The sequence below is a fragment of the Antedon mediterranea genome, chromosome 5, assembly GCF_964355755.1.
Source record: "Antedon mediterranea chromosome 5, ecAntMedi1.1, whole genome shotgun sequence".
In the NCBI taxonomy this organism is placed as follows: Eukaryota; Metazoa; Echinodermata; class Crinoidea; order Comatulida; family Antedonidae; genus Antedon; species Antedon mediterranea.
The window spans coordinates 8,158,202-8,177,142 of NC_092674.1; the positions used below are offsets into that span (position 1 = coordinate 8,158,202).

General features: G+C 31.8%; 1 protein-coding gene across 5 annotated transcripts in view; it reads right to left on the reverse strand.

Annotated features, from left to right (window-relative positions):
- The window catches only part of LOC140049588 (disks large homolog 4-like), a 130,948-nt gene that overhangs the window by 46,008 nt on the left and 65,999 nt on the right, over positions 1–18,941 (reverse strand). The window contains exon 1 of one of the 5 annotated variants that reach the window (XM_072094521.1): positions 17,617–17,915. The exons of 3 other annotated variants lie outside the window; for them this stretch is intronic. In XM_072094521.1, coding sequence (XP_071950622.1) covers positions 17,617–17,673 — 57 coding nt within the window. In that variant the 5' untranslated portion in view covers positions 17,674–17,915. Of the gene's footprint in view, positions 1–850; positions 1,016–17,616; positions 17,916–18,941 lie in introns of those variants that run through there. One more of the 5 variants, XM_072094520.1, reaches the window with a different exon arrangement.

An 18,941-nucleotide genomic window follows, 5' to 3' on the forward strand; every position in this document is an offset into this window, starting at 1 on the left:
AGTTTCACTTTTTTTGCTACTGTCGTTTACGAGTAAGATATCAGCTTACACATTAAATATGTCGTATGCGATATTCTATGGCTATACGGTAGTTAGTAATTGCTGTACAGTAGATTCCTTGGTTGATATACTAGGGCAGAAGCAAGAATTCGTAATTGGTACTAGCGATTTTTCAATTTACCATTTAAAAATTACGTTCGTATTGATATCAAGTTACATGGACACGTATCAGTTTCAAGAATATTTATTCATTTTCGTTAGTCTACAAAATCAAGAAATAACTACAATTACATAATTTTACATTTAGTTGTACAGGGTGTTTTTTAAGGCAGAGATCTACTAACTAGACTATTTGGTTTGGGTCTCAGATATTTTTCAAATCTAGGCCTAAATATAAAAATAATTTTTTTTTTTTGATAAAATGTGTAGAATGTATAAAGAAATTAATATTAAATGCTCTGAATTTATTGTTGTCTGTAGAAAGAGGCCTAATGATACCAAGTTATCAGTTTTGCAATTTAAAGGCCAATTTACACAGACGAACAGTGATGGTAATAAAAATATAGAATCTATGTTGTTCCTTATGACCATTTACACACAACGTAGAGCGGACGGGCTGTTTTCGCTCAGGATATAGACAGATTCTATGGGAGACAAGCTACGCATTTTTCCGCTTACCGTTACCTGTGTCAGTCTGTGTATTGGCCTTTGTTATCCTCACTTTTTTTCATTATGATGAGGCATAGTTGATGAGAAAGGTTTCTGTAGAACTGACCATACATATAAATCGCATCAACATATATTGAGAAAAACAGCATTAATTTGTTTTGTTAAATAATAAAATGCTTACATTTGATTCACTGCGCCTCCTAATACGTCGGCAACCGAACATTGCATTTAGGCAGCTCAGCGGCCAGAAAGAGTTCGTCGGCGAGTCAAGTACCAACTCGTACTCTTGCATTTTGATAGAAAAGTTCTTCAAAATCCTAATCAGAACGTGTTTTTTTTTATATTTTGCCTATAATACTATATTGACGACGAAGTCACAACGTTCGTATGTTGCTGGTTTCGTTGCAAAACATGTGTCAATAGGTATCCCAATGAAAAAATTCAGATTAATTTTTTTACATTTTCTTTCAGTTAACCATAAAGAACTTAATGTAATTAGCATTTTGCGATTTAAATGATTGAAATCCGATTACCCGTTCTAAAGTTATGGTTATTTAAAGTGGTAAAAAAATATACGATTTTTTGCCTAAAAATTGTGTTTTTTGCAGTTGAAATTGGAAGCATTTTTAAAAGGTTATAACTTTTACAATAATTAGTTAAAAGTTTTGAATTTTGTTAAACCTATAGATATCACAGAGTTGTACAACTCTATTTTTTTTGGAGCCTCAACGAAACCTATTTTTTAAATTATTGGTCCGCAAAGTGGTAGGAAAGCATTTAACGCCCATTTTTGCTGGAATTCCCTAAAAAATGAAAAAACTGCAATTTTTCAATGATCTGTAACTTTTGAACTACTGTACTAATTCATTTAATTTTTTTTGTACTTGTTAGAATGTAGTGTATATTTCATTAATAAATATATTTTAGATGTGTATATGAAAAAAAAAAAATTTTTTAATGGTGAAATTTAAAATTATAAAAAGAAAAAATTAAAAAGTATGTTAAAAATGGTGTGCACTGTTTCCTTTCTTTTACACTAATTTTCGGTAAGTATAATTATTAGAATATTTTAATATACTTTATATTTATAATTTCAATCATAAATACTATTATATATAACTTTTGAATACGTAAAACAAGATTTTAGGCCCATATGATTATGACACCAAATCTAAGCTAAGTAAGATATGCTCTTTTATTTTAAGGCAAACGCACAATATGGGTCAAAATAAACTCATTTAAAATAATCAATGTTAATTAAAACAATTAATTGTTTACCTGAATAGTATATATAACATTATAAAAATTGTTTTCTTTTCGTATTATTACGTTATTAAATTGAAATACGGAGCTAAAGTTTAGGCCAAGTCACGGCTTACTCGCGATCAGTAGTCGCTCCGTTAAAGTATTTCGGTCGCAGTTAATGACTTTCGGCCGCCGTATACAGAGTCAAATGTAACGTTGGTAAATTAGCTTAATAAATTTCCTCGGTACATTTTAACCTAACGCATTTGCATTGTATACTTGTATAATAAATCTTCCGCACATTACATCAATTTTAAGTTGTTAAATTAATGTGTAAAACCAGATATTCTACGACGGAAAAGGACATGTCAATCTCCGACATCGCTGCTGTCACACATCTCGCGTCGAGCCGGTCGAACTCGAGCGAGGAAAACTAAACAACGTGTTCAAAATATGGAACGTACCATTCGCTGATAGGGTGCATTAATGTATTTAACGGAAAACGCCACAACAAACACGCGCGTATTTTAGAGTACAATATTTTACTCACTACAATATTCACCGGATTATAATGGTTGGATCTTTAAAATTTTGAACGGGATTTACGCCTCATGCACCATTTTAAAATGTAGTTCGCTCAATTACCATGCACAATACGTTTGTAAACTATGTTTTATCGATTTCAATGTAGATTTAGCTATAATTTAATACCAAAATCCATAATATTTTTCCATAAACGGTGAATCAAAATTGGATTTTTGTCACAAAAATTGACTTTTCGTTACGAAAAACCTATTTATAGAAGACGATTTTCGTATCAAATTAAAGCTTATTTAAAGCCTGATAACATACAACAAAAATTAATCCGCTAGCTCCAATGGTAATCGTGCGATCGTGTTTTGAAAACTGATGGGGATTTTCCGATGAGGTTTTCAACGCGCGGAAATCGGCTCGACGGGATTTTAGAACCGTTTTAAAATCGCATTTTCTCGGCAACTAATTCATTAATTTTAATTATAAACACACTTATACAAAGATTAAAACAAGTACTTTCAAACAATATAAATTTTGTAAGTATTAATTAAGATTGAATACGATTTATTTAACATCAAAGTCATACTACTTTTTCGAATTTCGTCAATATTTCAAAAGTGATACCCCTCTGTGCGCTTTCATTGGGATACCTAGTGTCAACTATCTTTTGTTGTCATATCAAGCATCTTCAGAATTTAGAACTTTTCAAGATTTGTATTGCAACCAAACACAATGGAATCGAAATATCATTTCTCCTCCTAGACAATACCTGGAAAGAACAGAACTTCTATGGTATATCCTAACTGTATAAATTCCTCTTCGTATCTACTGAAGCCCTCACTCTGGAGAGCATGGGCTATTGTAAGCTTATCCAGTTAAGCTAGGCATAAAATAATCTTTACAGCACTGTGAAAATCTGTTCACAAATACAAAAATACATTTTTTCCATTTGATATGGATGTCGATATTTTGTCCTTTCTATTCCATTAACAAAATCAGGTTGAATGTAAAAACTAGAAATGAATGAATTACATTATCTAATATCTTAAATCAATAGGCTACTTCCATAAAAAACACAGTGATCAATTTACATACACCTTGAATATCCTGCAAAACTAGCTCAGCAGTTGAAGAACACAGTTATAATCCTGGGGAATTTGATTTTCCCAATGTTTGCTCAATCAAACTGATTATGTGATGGAAGCCAGTTGCTTTGTGTACACACACAATTCAGAAAAATTAAACAGCCTAGAATATTCCATTAACCAGTGAATGCTTTCAAAATTACAAACTCATCATTAAAGAAAAAAAAAGATATTAATGTATTCAATCTCCGGCTGAAGAAACTATAAAAACACTGCACATGTTTAGCAGTATATGCCAGATTTAATCAGTAGAGAAGAATGATCAGTTATAGTGACTATGAAAACCGGCTACTACTACTAACCATATAATATCATGAATGAAATGAATGACACTAGCAGCTTCAACTGACTCACAATTCACAGCCTTCATGTGATACTTTTAATATTTAATTACTGTTCCACAGAGAGCAAGTAAGAAACGTATATAGCATTTAACATAAATGCAACAGTGGGTACACGGAAAAATTGACTATTTATCATTCGGTAATTACAAGGTGTCCTTGACTACAGGTTTCGTGCGATTGGAGGCAGCTTGCTGAAGGAAATTCTCACCGTGCCGTTCCGTTAATTTCTTACTCTTTATCAGGTTTGCACAGTATGTAAGATCACATGGGGATCCTCGGCTTAAATGGAAAATGAAGTGAAAGGCAATGTTTAATGGCCTTTTAAATATCTACATTTATTAATGCAACGCTATTGATTTTATAATAAAACAATTATGCATTTTTACTTTTTAATTTAATGATACCTCAACATGTGTTCTATTATTTTAAACTACAGAAATCTGTATTTAAAGGCCAGGTGCGGGCAAAACATTTCTATTGATCATACATTCCAATAATTATCGATCTATATTTTCTCCTATGTTTCATAATTTTTGGAGATTTTATTTGTGTTGCACGAGCTTGTTGAAAATAAGCACTTTCTTATTAGTGGGGGGATAGTTAAATTACACAGTAAAATCTCTATTCTTTTGTACACAAATTGTGTAAATAAAGAGGCATTTTAAAAAGCTATGAAAAATAAATGTTATCAATATCAGATGACTAAATATAGGTAATATAACTTGAATATTATATTTCTGATAGTTTTATTCAACTTCAGATTTTTATTTTCATGCTATAGCAAAAATTATCCACTGTATATCCACCATCTTTTTTCACTTTCTAGGGAGTCACCAGAAATGTTATTACATTAGGTTTACTACCTAACTACTAAAAAAAAGTCTTTCCTGGTTTTTATGGAAGAATTTTGCCAAATTTTGTATTTAACCATATTAAGGGGAATTCATGTTTTTTCGTCTTGATTTCTGTTACAAATATTTGATATGTATAATTAACCAAATATTATATTTAAAATTCATGCCTGTACCTGAGCTTTAAAATGTACTCCATTTTAGAAAAAAAAAACAATTTTATATATTAACAATTATCTATTGATTTTGATATTTTTATGTATATGCTCGACGAATCTAAATAAAAGAAACGTTTGCCGTTTTTCTGCAAGAGTCACATCCCTCTTTTGGGACACCACCCCACTTTTGGGACACAACTCTTTTTTAAGGACACCACCTCTCTTTAAGGGGACAATTTCCTGTGAAACAAATGATAACTAATGTATGTTTACACTACTCAGTGGACAAAATTATTTTAAGGGGACTTGGGTCTCGTATGTGTAAATTGTCACTTTATTAGTATGAAATTATTTTCAACTTTGGTAGAACAAAAGACAGTCAAATTTATAACAGATTTAAAAATCAAAGAAAGTAATTGTACAGTCTTGTTTATTTTTAATTAATCTAAATGTAATTTGACTTTCTATGGACCAGAGATTCTGAAATAAAAGATTGAATTGTATAATAGTAATTTTGATCCTATATGATTTTTCTTTCACTACGAATAAAAAGACAACAGTCCGGAATAAACTATGCATGCAGCCCCTCCCATTCATAATAGAGTTACGAGAATGAATGGTAAGCAAATTGATTACGTGCTAAATATCACCTGCCTTTCACTGCTTTGAACTTTAAGCTTCACGCAAACTGTATACCTATAAATCACTAGCTTTTTGTTTCGATAAAGATGATTTCTGTAATATTTTATGCAAACTATCATTATCAAGTGATATACTGTATACTGTGTCTATATTAAAAATAGATTTAATTTCTTTCATATGCATGTGACCTAAAAAATGTATACTATATAAGAGTGAAATGATAACCTCACAAATAAGTTTATCATTCTATTCTAGTAGCTTTTTAAGACAAATACTGATAGTGGAGTGTCCCCTGAATAGATGTTGGCATACTGTGGAAACCCATTTCTCCGTGTTTGTTTTACAAGGGGTCCCCATTGTGGTGTCCCCTGAATAGAGGTTGGCGTACTATTTTACGAGAAGGTGTCCCTATAGTGGTGTTCCAAAGGAGGAGTTCTAACTGCAAAAGCAAAAAAATTAAAAAAACATATGATACAGTTAGTATGTACTCCCACACTAATGACTCAATTTCTGTTACCAATATTGAGATACATAATTTAGTTTAATATGCAATTTTATGTGCTAATTTATTGTTAATCACAATATATTATTTCTTGTCAAATATTTTAATATGTACACTGAATAATTCAATGATTCTATGCGACTAGTCAAATAAATTACAGAATTATTCATATTTCTAATAATATGGATAAATCACAACTTTCTTCTTCTAAAAGTAAAAGGCGTAATAAATTAAAACTGACAAATTCGAGAGTCTACACAGTTTTATTACAGTATTTATTACTGAATGAAACTACTAAATATCTTTAATTAATGATTTCAATTCAGAATTTATACTACCGTTTGATTTTTTTTGTATTCAGGAAAATAATATTTGCAAGTGTCCTGAATCTGACAAATTATTTTTTTTTGCCATCAATGTAGCAGTTTCCAAAAAACATTGAGTATCACATTTTTATGAAGAAAATATGAATAAAACATGTTTAATCTATTTGGAATAAAACATAAAAATAAAGGAATTACGAAGCATTTTATTACTTAAGTGAATTCTTAAAGGTAAAAGTTGAGATTTTTGTAGTTCATCGTAAAATTAATGAATGTATTGTTCTACTATACATCTTTGCCAATCAACAAGGTTTTTTCAATTTTTTGTTATTAATGTATTTATCGTAATAATACTCAAATTAAATGAACATTCTGTTAATTTATTTTAAAAATTCAGAATCAGATTCACTAGAGACCACGCCTAATTGGGATGGCCTACAATTGACAATTCAAACTCTAAATGACCATAGTATTTTGATAAACAATTTAGCAGTAATGGATTTTATAAAATGGCATATTATTTGTAGGAATGAGATCAAATGCTACAACACATGAATACAACAAGACATTTCTTCTAATAATTAACAGACAAATTAAGGCATGCATACACGTACTATGTGGGCAGAATACTATGATTGCATAGAGGCCTTATTTGGGTACTAAACTGTACTTCACCATTAACTGATAGGGGTTTGTGACATACTTATTTACGTAGTGCTCTTATAATGAGGCCACTGTGGTTTATTCGGGTAAGCTGGGCACAAATTGTATTATTTAACTGTCTTGCATGTTGGAGAGTTTATATATTCTATTGCAAAAAACTGATATGGGTTTTGTGACATGCGTACTCTTTCTTATAATAAGACCACTGTGGAGTATTAAAAAGGAGGGGTTAGCTACTCAATTTCATTTGTACTCTATTACTACAGTATGAATGTTCTTTTTTTAATTGGGGCAAAATCATTATTTAGCACATCACTCTAAAGCTAAAATGATAAACATAAATTTGAAAACAAATAAAAATATCTTAGATAAGCAGATTATATTATTGCATGTATTTAAGTGGTAATTTATAATAATTGCTTGAATTTAATTGTGTGTTAAGACAATTATTTTGCTTTGCATTAATAATTTTAGTTAGCTTGTAAATGTGTTTAGCAATATGATTTATTGACGCACGGTTTATGATTACTAATCTAATAATATTCTTTCTTACGCGTTGAAATTTAGTTAGTGGAAAATGTTACTATATAAAAAGACATTGCTAGAAGTTGTGTTATTAAGCGGAGGTCCAAGAGCTTCCATTTCTACACAAAGCCTAAGAGACCACATTAAATATATTCTACTGAATTTTAATTAACTACTTTATAACCTGATTATGCAAAATTTTTCGGGTAACCTCTGTCCCAAAAATCATGCACATTATTGATAGAAAAAATGTAGTTCTTATTCTTTATTGCCAATCAACAACAACAAACAACTACAACAAACAACTACAAGTAAAAGTGGCAGGAAACACAAAAGAGAACTACAGTGTAAATACCTATGACAAGAGCCTGTGAATCCTCATACATGTAGTATACGTTATAAAATATAGCATTTCAATAAATATATCAGAAAATATCCACACAAGAAATATCAAAAAACCATTCATAAAAATACAAAAACAGAGTAGAAATAAATAATTAAATTTACTGCATTAGAATAAATTTGACATGTTGCCTAGAAGCACATCACATTTTTTCACTAGCATACATAGTTAGGGAAATAATTAAAAAATTAACTGAGAGCCCGAAGTTTGAATGATCTATACCTACTGATCTAAAAAATAAGAAGCGAAAGATAATGAAATCGAGGATGAACCAATGCTTCAAAAGCAGATGCTAAGTTTTGTCTAGGCCTAGCCTTAGGCCAACATCACACCTTGTTGTTATACCATCATTGTTGTAAACATCAATAACAAAATCTAGGACAAATATTGATTGGTTCATACATTGCTCTTAACATTGAATTTCCCTTAAGAAACTATGATCTACGTTTTTTTACCTAATTTAAGGTCACACACCACATTTTATGTAAAAATAAATATATGAACCTATTGCAATAATGTTTTTTGTCTCTAATAAACGGTTAAAAGTGTGAAAAATTAGTTGATTCCAATAATTTAAGTGGCCTGCAATAAATCTCAACATACATCATGTGCAGATTGATATTTTCATATTGTGATGTGATGCACCCACTTCGATCGCATACGTGAAAGGGTAAACAAATAAAAGAACCGTATAAACTTTTCTGTTAAAATACCAGGTCTTTCCCAATTTGTATTACCGGATTTTGCCAAAAAAGGAAAGACAATTAATTCTGCAAATTTAGACGTCAGGCTAGGCCTATAGCTAGCGTAAATATTGATCATTTTAATAATTATTTTAATTTAAGACAACTCCTTGCTAATAACCACTTACAGTAATACAAACAATTCCTGCCTTATGGACAGTACATTTTTTTTAATAAATCAATTTGAAAAGACAGGCCTCCAAATGGTACACAAACTAAAACAATCATAAACAGGCGCACACTACAGGTTGACATAAGGGTTCATTGGAGATTTTTATTGAATATCACGTGACACAATTTCCTCCAATCAAAGGACAAGAAACTATAGTCAGGTGTTTTATAAAAAATTTATTTAATTATTAGTTTTACAATAAAAATATAGTGTACCATGTTACATTTCATTTTTAAACGGGGTGTTTCTTAAATTAAAAGTATCGCATTGAAACAAAAAAGGTACGAAAATTGCAGAAAATGAAGGTTAAGGTATGAATAGCCAACGGCAGTGGCTCATAAACAAGATGTACGCTTGCCCTTTAAAAGCATTTATCTTCATTACTTGTAATCAATACCATTAATGTACAAATTCTAAGAGCAAACATAAAGTGAGGAAACTTATCATTTGTACTAAATTATAAAGGTTATAGAAATGTCAAAGGTAAAGTGTCAAAGGTCAATTAGAGTAAAATGGGAATGTAAGATTCATTTTGATCGCAACAATGTAGGACATACAACATTTGGCGTACTTCGTCGCTCGATTCTTGATCAAGACAGTTTTGTCACATTCTAGGTACAAGTGATGTCCTTTGACACAGTTTGTGTAGATTGCAAATCAAATCCTCCCAAGTAAAGTGACTATTGAGGTTAAATGATGCTACAGAGTTATAGAAAGGTGAAAAACAAGTACCCAGCGGCACTGTAATAATTATCTACATCATTGAAAATCTCTGATGTGTGAAAATATAAAATATTGGTTGAAGAATAACACTACAGCCTAAAATTAAATATTCTTATCTCATTCATTCAATGTTTATATAATAATACTTAGTGAAATATGAATTTTATAGTCATAGCAAATATGTAGGCTCCCAACCTCCTTAATAAATAATCAATAAAACCATTACTACCAATTATGAATAGTATCTCTCAGGAATTTACTTTTCTTATTAGCGTTATTTTTCTTTATTAATGGAATATCTTTGTTGTAATCTCATTACGAACTCGTTGGATGCTAATTACAAATGTTTTATCTTGTTTTTCGTTCGGCAAGATCGCCCTAGTTTGTACTGTATGTACAATCTTAAGATTACAAACTTCAATCACCTTAGTTTGAACGTTTCATTCAGTAATAATGATTATTTGTTACTCATCAGGTTGAGTCTATATTCATAGTGTAATGTATTTTAAATAAGAAAATTTGATTAAAATATAGTTGTTCGTTTAATGGGAACAGGGATGTTTTAAAGAACGGGTTCCACTGTAGTACAGTGTCTTCCCGAAGCAGGTTTTTCAAGAAAGATCTGCCTGACTAAATTGGCTCCAACCGGTATTAAAAATAACATTAAAAAAATTATACATAAAATAAACACTTACATACAGTAGTAGTGGTAGGTTTGGCCTAGCCATTAAAAAAATAGACCAAGAGCAATCAGAAGCTATATTTTGTCAATTGGATAGACAAAGTACTATATTATTTGACTTTTTTTTGTATTTAGTAGATAAGTTATATAGTATCAATAATTAGGTACTTGGCTTCATTTGCCAGAATTGTTTTCTATATTGGGAGAACACTGATTAAATTCCTATTCATTGAAAAGATTTCAAGTTCCTTGCACACTGTAATACATATCTACATTAGCAATAAATTATGTTTTCTTTACAAATACATGTGAAATATCTTCCTATAAATAAAAAATATAAACTCGTAACTACATGACAACATACTGTAGTAAATCAACAACAAATAGGTCGTTCAACACGTTTAAACTGGCAAGAAATGGTGAGTCAGGACATAATAGACTACAACACCTTAGCATATGGATAACAATGTCATGGGCCATAAATATAAACAAGCATGGCAAAAAAAGAAATTCATAAATATGGAGGTGAACGGTAGTAGTAATCTATAATTAACCATATTATATATTTAGTAGAACCTCACATGACTATAGGAGACACTTTCCTGTAAAAGGAACAAGGCATGTTTTACTGTAACTACTGTACGGCCAACTTCTATTCAGGGGACACCCTTATTAAATGGAGACTTTCCCGTGAAAGCAAGTATGTTATTAATCAGACACAACTTGTAGAAGCAACTAGGGGAAATATGTGTAACACCACGGTCCAACCCCTATTAAGGGTACACTCTTGGGTTTTGAAGGTGCCCCTTTAATAGGAATTTACAGTTAGTATAACATTCAAAACAGGTACTGTAGTTTAACAGATTTCATTTTGAGATTAGGCAGTGGAAAGTAACCAACAAATGAATGGTAACAATATTTAATAAGACGTTATTTAAACCAAAAGATTTTATATTCTTTGTTTTTTTTTTAATACATAAAATACCATAATTTGTCTAAAAATCTAATTAGTGTAAGTGTTTGTTAATTAAAAAGATTACATGAAAAATACATGTCGAGAGCAAACTAGTACCATAAGTCAATGTGCCCTAAATATATTTTTACAAATTGATAAAAACATGTGGAAACTCGGAAAAGAAGAACTTATAGAATCCCCTTAGAACAAAATGTGTAAACATGAATTACCAAAAAAAATCATCAACCTAAATTACTAGAAAACCACAACCACAAACCTACAGCAAACCATTCTTCCAAGAATTCTATACTTAAAACATTGACACTGTCATGACTAATCGACAATCAATTCCAAAAATACAATTTCTTGATGAAATCGAAATTAACAAAATTCCAAGCCAAGAACATTTCAATAAAGTAAAATTGTAAATTCCACAAAAGCTGGACCAAAATCCTCAAGAATATACTGTATATTATTAATTAATATATTATTGACCTCAGTCACAATCTTGCAAACAGATGAAGATGAAGAAAATATGTTTTTTTCCTACTAAAACCACAGGCACATTCCATCAGCTTAGAACAACATTAGGGTATTACAATACTAGCCTCTGAAGAACAATATATTCCTTTCCTGGTGATCCAAGGAATGACTTTCTAATCCCAACACTTTAAGCCAGCTTCGGTGATCATCTATATAATGGTCATACACATCTTTGCGAAACGCTTCAACGATTCCAAGTCTTGTAGCAAAATTGATGCCCGTCGAGGTGTAATAGAAAGTGAAAAGAATATATTTTTTGTTTCTAATTACTGCGATTTGACATTCCTAACGATTCTTAGTTAAAGCAAAGCTTTATAGTGTTTTTCATTACACATGACCAATAGAGGGCACTGTTGGCACATTGTTAAAAACCAGAAAGTAATGAGTTAATATTCCTTATGTCTACTGCCCTAAAAAAAAAAATAGAAATCTTTTATGAGGATGTATTAATTCTATAATATATTCTATATATAATATTAACAGTTTTAAGCACTTTTTTTTTTGACATAACACACTAACAGGTGTGGTTGACTAAACTGTACTATTCATTTACTGTATTACAATAGTATAGTAAATCCATACAGTACAACTATCAATTCTTCTAATCTATTCTTTTCCAAATAAACTAATCTATATTTTCTTGAATAACAATCTGTCAAATATACAGTATTAAATTTAAGAATGCAAGATATTTATTTACTTTATTGTATATGAAATGTGCAACCTTATTATAAACATCTACATACTATACCATTTAAATTGCACATAAATATTATAATAATTGTCTAATCTTATTCCACCTTCCAATCAATCTTCATTATTAATTTAATTTTGTTTATAATATAAGAAAAAAATTATTATTAAACTATTAATACAACATGTACTGTATAGACTTTCTTACTTTCCTTAGGGTATTTTATAGAGGGCAGCAGACATGTTTTTAACAATCTGTGGCATTAAAAAAACATCACATTGTGAATAGGGAATTTCCCAAAATAAATCTGGGCATTTCCAACAACTAAGAATGAGGTTGATTGATGTTACCAATTTCCGATGCATGATGCCCATATAAATCAATACTGAAAACATATATCTATTGTTCAAATTAGTCAGAAAAGATTCACTTCAAATTGTGTAAAGCTCTGTCTACATTATAAAACTGTATATGACAAAAAAATGTGATGTGCCTATATGGACTTGATGATCATATTATCACTACCATATTTGGGCATATCACTACCATATTTGGGCACAGCACATTTTTGTCAAACTAGTTTGATAGTGTAGACAGAGCAATACACTATCAAACTTTATGCGACAAAAAACTGCAATGTGCCCATATTGACTTGATGATGTCATATCTCTACCATATTTGGGCATATCACTACCATATTAGGGCACAGCATACTTTTTTTTTGTCAAACTAGTTTGATAGTATAGACATGTAGAATGCCTTCTTTGGAATGGTTTCACTCAAAAGAGTACCATACGAAAATTGATGAAGATCCCAATGTCAAATTGGACAGTTTTTAGCAGTTAAAACATAAATTATTTAGTAATTACATCCCACCACAAATGCACAAGGTGTCATATGGTTAAACCACATCCTGCCCAAAAAAATAGGCAGACACAGCCTGGAGTTAAATATGTCCTGTTACTTACAACACAGAATACTCACTACAATACATACTATATTTTTGTACCAAATATGCATCTCCTTTAAAATATTTTATTTTTATTATTATACTATACTACATAACTAAAAGTAGATATCATTTCGTATAGTTTATTAAATTGGATCAAGAGTAGGAAACATTTCTTGCATGTTTGGATATTACTTCACTGTATTTAATAAATGTTTATGTAGCAGTTGGCTACATCTTACACAGGTGGAAATATTCCCTAGTACTCAGTAAACATTTAACAGTGCTATAGATAGAGTTTATTCTTTGTTGCATATGCAGGCCTTATGCTGTCATTGCGAGTAAAGCTGTGCTATAAAATAATAAATACAGTACATTTAAGACCCTGTGTCTCCCTAGTGAAAAGGTTTATATAGGAAAATAAATAGATTATTAATACAATTTTACAATAAATACAGCATTATTAGTTTTTACCGATATTGTTCCCAAGCGCTCATGTTTTTGACAAATGATGTTAATCACTAGATGTCATTGAATGCATGTCAATGAATTGCATCACAGCTATTCACCTCAAGGGTCAACCAACTGTTTAGCACAGTAAATTCTACTGCTTCCAAACCTTTTCATTTATCAGTTTTTCTTCAATTTATGCTAAACCCAAACTTAGAAACAGGCTAAGACAGGCCTCAAATATGGGATTTTAGGGGTAAGGCCAGTTGGCCTCCAGTTTTTTTAGAAGTGTATAGCTACAGTAGTACCTCTAATTCATTGTTGAAAGTTTATATTTTTATTTTCGACATTCAGTTGTTTTTTATTGTGGTGACAATTCTACTAGGGCACTATTGTTCGAATTGATGCTGTAACAAATACTGTAGGTTTTTTTTGTTCTGCCCTAGATATAGTCCTGAAGAATTTTACAGATTCCGAGAAAGGATGGGAAACAATCCAAAAACATAAGATTTGGGTGGACAGATGTGAAAAGGAGAGAAAAATAACTTCTGTTCTGTCATTTGAAAATAAAAACCTTTTTTGGTTTTTTAACCACAGAAAAACAAAACCTGTCCACAGATGTATAGTTATATATTGCATTCATTCCTAGACTATTTATTGGCAAACTCTTTTTATTAAGGATTGTTAAACAAAAATAATTGATAATTAAATCATTATTTAGAATATATTAAATAGAACCAATTTAAAAAAAAAAGGATCCTTTTAATGAAGAAAGAACAACTAAAACTATTAAGTCAACAAAAAGTCAAGCAGCGTTTTTTGTAAGAAATGTTTCTTGTTTACTGTGTTGTGCGCTTTGGTATTATGACAGACAATATCTGCCAAGAAAATATATTTTATATTATTATCTTGGCCAAAGTCGTAAAAGTGATTTTTCAAGTGCTTCCTCTAGAGTTGAAAGGTCATCATACTGTAGCATTTATCCAAACCAAGAATCTATCTACAGTATGTTATCTCGTAACCGTTACTGCAATATATTTTGACTTGGCAGACTATATTTATATTTTGGCAGACATCGTTAGCGATTTTTCAAGTGTTTCCCGGCAAGTTGAATGACTTATTGAAAAGATGACAATACTTTTAATTTAATAATAATAATAATCTAACTTTATCTGAAATTCTAAATACTCAACAGCGTCAATCTGTATTGGATGTTGGGGGTGGGTGTTGGACGCCATTCACAAGGAGCTAAAAAAAGAACCCCAAACAACAGACTGTTCATAATTTGATATTTCTGTTACAGCTGATCAGGTTTTTTTTCTAACGTTTGCTGTAAAAAATGTGACGGAACCAAGGACTGTAAAAATTTAGCAGAAATACACATTTTATTTTGTAATCTATTTTTCAGTGTAATTAGTTATTCAATGGCTTTATTAAGCATACAATACAGGCCCTTATTGAAACAGGAATTCTGCCATGTCTCTACTACAGTACAACATATTGATTGTATCCTTTGGTAAGATTAAATGCTCTTGTTGCTCCATGGATTTGGATTGGATGTAAAGCTATTAGTCCCATGTACAGTACATTATTACTGGGTAGCCTCTTCAGACTGTTCCCTCTGAGGGCCCAGTCAGTGTATAGTACTATGATGAGTTTGTGACAGTGGCTGTAGTGTACTGTCTGTGAACTACAGTAGTTCACCGGGGTACTCATCTCGAAAGAGGTACTAGGTTCTTTAAAGTGCACATGAACCATATGTGTACACTGGAACTACAGTATGTATTCCTTATCCGAGAAGACAGGTTCTACCAGAAACATGGAGTGGCAGTGAGTAAGCGAGCCTCGAACCCTTGCCGATGTTATGGCTATGTATTACGGTTCCACTGTCTTAGCCGCTCGGCCACTCACTCACACACACAGAATATGTGCACAATAAAGAACTTGTTACACTATTTGAAAAGAGGATTGTCTCCCAATGTCCATTTATTGCTCTTTACTGGGCTCTCTGGAGAAGTCTTGAACTAAAGAGGTCACCCAGTAGAAACAAAATCCTTGTGGTTTTCAATGGAACCGCAGTGGGATCTACAAGAGGTACTTACAAGTGAGGGCGTGTGGGGCAGGGTCTTGGACGTCGGACAACTGATCGTAAGACTGAGGCTCGAATCCAACTCTCGCCGCATTGCTTGTATCCTTAGGCAAGATACTTTACTTACGTTTGCCTCTCTCCACCCAGGTGTATAAATGGGTACCCGCTTAGATCAAGACACAACTTTGCGCTGATTACTAGCTGCTTTATTGGAGTATGTTTCCATACAGTACGTTTGATTAAAAAAATAACTGGGGTAATAATATTCAGCGCTTAGAGAAGCTTGCTTGTAGAGCGCTATATAAAAATGAACTATATTATTATTACTGAAAAAGAAACAGAATAAAAAATATAGCACTTCAACATGTGTAAAGTAAAAAAAAGAGAATTTTGTATTAAAAAAAAAAAGAATTTTGTATTAAAAAAAATATTGAAACCAGATTAAACAGATAAATCAAAAGATACATTTAATTTAAACAAAATAATTCAAAAAATGTCCTTCGAAATCCGTCTGAAAGGAATTAACATAGGATACATATTCCAATGGTAAAATCACAATGAGGTTTAAGGAATAAAGCAAAATTCAAATAAATCATATTTGTTACAATCTTTACAGATGTAGACATGGAGAATGGCATTTGCAAACATTAGGAAAGCACATAAAAAATGCCATTTAAAATTTAAATTTGCCACAGTAAGCTGAATTCGGTTCCCAGACCGTGACACTAAAACCTTTTCAGTATAATAATGCAAATTTTATTTGATATGGAACAGCAGGAATAACAATATATCTACTATGTTGAAAATTATAGTTAAAGCCCCATTCCCTACGTTTTTTAGATCTAATTTAAGATCACAAACTATATTTAATGTAAAAATAATACTATATGGTCCTATTGCGATAACTTTTTTCGTCTTTAAACGGTTAAAAATGTGAAAAATAAATCGATTTTAATAATTATAGCGGCCCGCTATAAATCCCAAAATGCATTGCGCGCGGATTGATATTGTTGTTTTTCACCTGTAATTCGCCCACTTTTCGATCGATCGTGAAGCCAAAACAAATGGAAGACTCCTAACTTTTCAGCGAAAATACCGGGTTTTCCCCAATTTGTATCAACGGAGTCTGGCAAAAATAGAAAGACAATTAATGCAGCAACTATACAACGTCAGGCTAGGTATATAGCTAGCGTACGATGTTCGTACGTTACCGATGTTTACCAGCTAGGCCTACAAAACTAAGCCTAGCTAGGCTAGGCCTGAGACCGTCCACGAGAGGTCGATCGCCGCGATCTACTTAGGTAGTGCATTGTTTCTCACTTTTTATCATAATTTACCATAAAACGTACATTTAAGACAAGGAATGACATGGTTTAATGTTTTTAAAGTGATATATATGTATTATTTTCCAAAAAACGTCCAAAATTGCAGGGAAGGGGTCTTTAAAGCATGGAGTAAAGAATTAAGTATCATGCTTAAAATACAAGTAAGGCATATAACATGGCCTAGCTTTTATAACAGCTACATCTTAGTATTACAGAGCAAATATAATGTTCTTATATTCAACCTTTTCATTTGCATGAAACTAATAAAATGTTAGCCTACTACTTACAGAACTAACACAGCATAAACAGGTCTTCTTAAGTAGCTTTCTCTCCTGTGTGGCCATGGTAGTAATGCTTGCTGAATTAGACCACCAACAGGCCTAGCTTATTTCTAGGCCAGTTTATTAGCTTAGACAGATGTTACCAGCTTTTACTTCTTTCTCCCATGTACATTAAAAACAATTCAATGAAGAGCTTGAGGCAAATGAATCATGTATGCCTGTCAAACAAGTAATCTAGCCTCCATGAATACATCAATTTCCACCATGCTTCAATTGAAGCCTATTTCCACTCAGAAAAATCTTTCTTCTACAACATTGTTTTAAGTAAAATCTTAAAGACAAGGCAATTGGACTCTTCCATTCTTTAAATAGGGGACAACTTTAATCATTGTTTCAAAATGTGTTTCAAATCTAAAATATGCATTGTTTATCACCTATCTTATTAAATAATCTAACCCTCTAATTACCTTTCAAAGAAACTACATAACCTACTCAATTGTTATAAATAAATTTAAAATTCTGTCTAATTTGTCCGAGAGATATGTAATATATCCCACCCGAGGTAAATGTAAACACAGAGTCTAATTAAAGATTCCTCCGAATGAATAACTTGAGCGCGTTTTCACATAGTAAATTACATGTATGTAGGTTCTTTATCTTCATTACACAGCATGTATAAATCATAGACAAACCGTATGTCTTGTTAACGAAATACTGTTTTTATACCTACCGTATATTTCGGTGTATAAGTCGCACCTGTGTATAAGACGCACCCCCAACTGAGAGTAAAATATCGGTATTTTTTATATCGTCGATGTATAAGACGCACCTTATATTTCACCAAAACATCATTTTTTAAAATTTTAATCAATATCATTGTAATAATATATTTTGTTATATCTACAACGGCGTCCTTTATTTAGGTTTTTTCTTACCTAGGCTCGGCCGCGCCCAGCCTCAATAAGTTCTTTCTAACTTGTTATTCATGAGTTTCGCCGCAACATCGAGTGCATGACCGTGTGTGTAACACGCACGTGTGTGGGCTAGCCTCGCTCGATCATTTCGAGAGGGCGCACGTTTTCACGGACAATCGTATTCGATTAGTATCTATGTATCCGAGAAGTGTGTACGCTAGGTCCATGCTATAATCGGTTCTAGGACACCTACCCCCTAGACAGTTACCCCCCGGATGTTTACCACCCGGACAACTACCCCCTTAGGACAACTACCCCCCGGACAACTACCCCCCGGACAACTACCCCCCGGACAACTACCCCCTTAGGACAACTACCCCCTTAGGATAACAACCCCCCGGACAACTACCCCCCGGA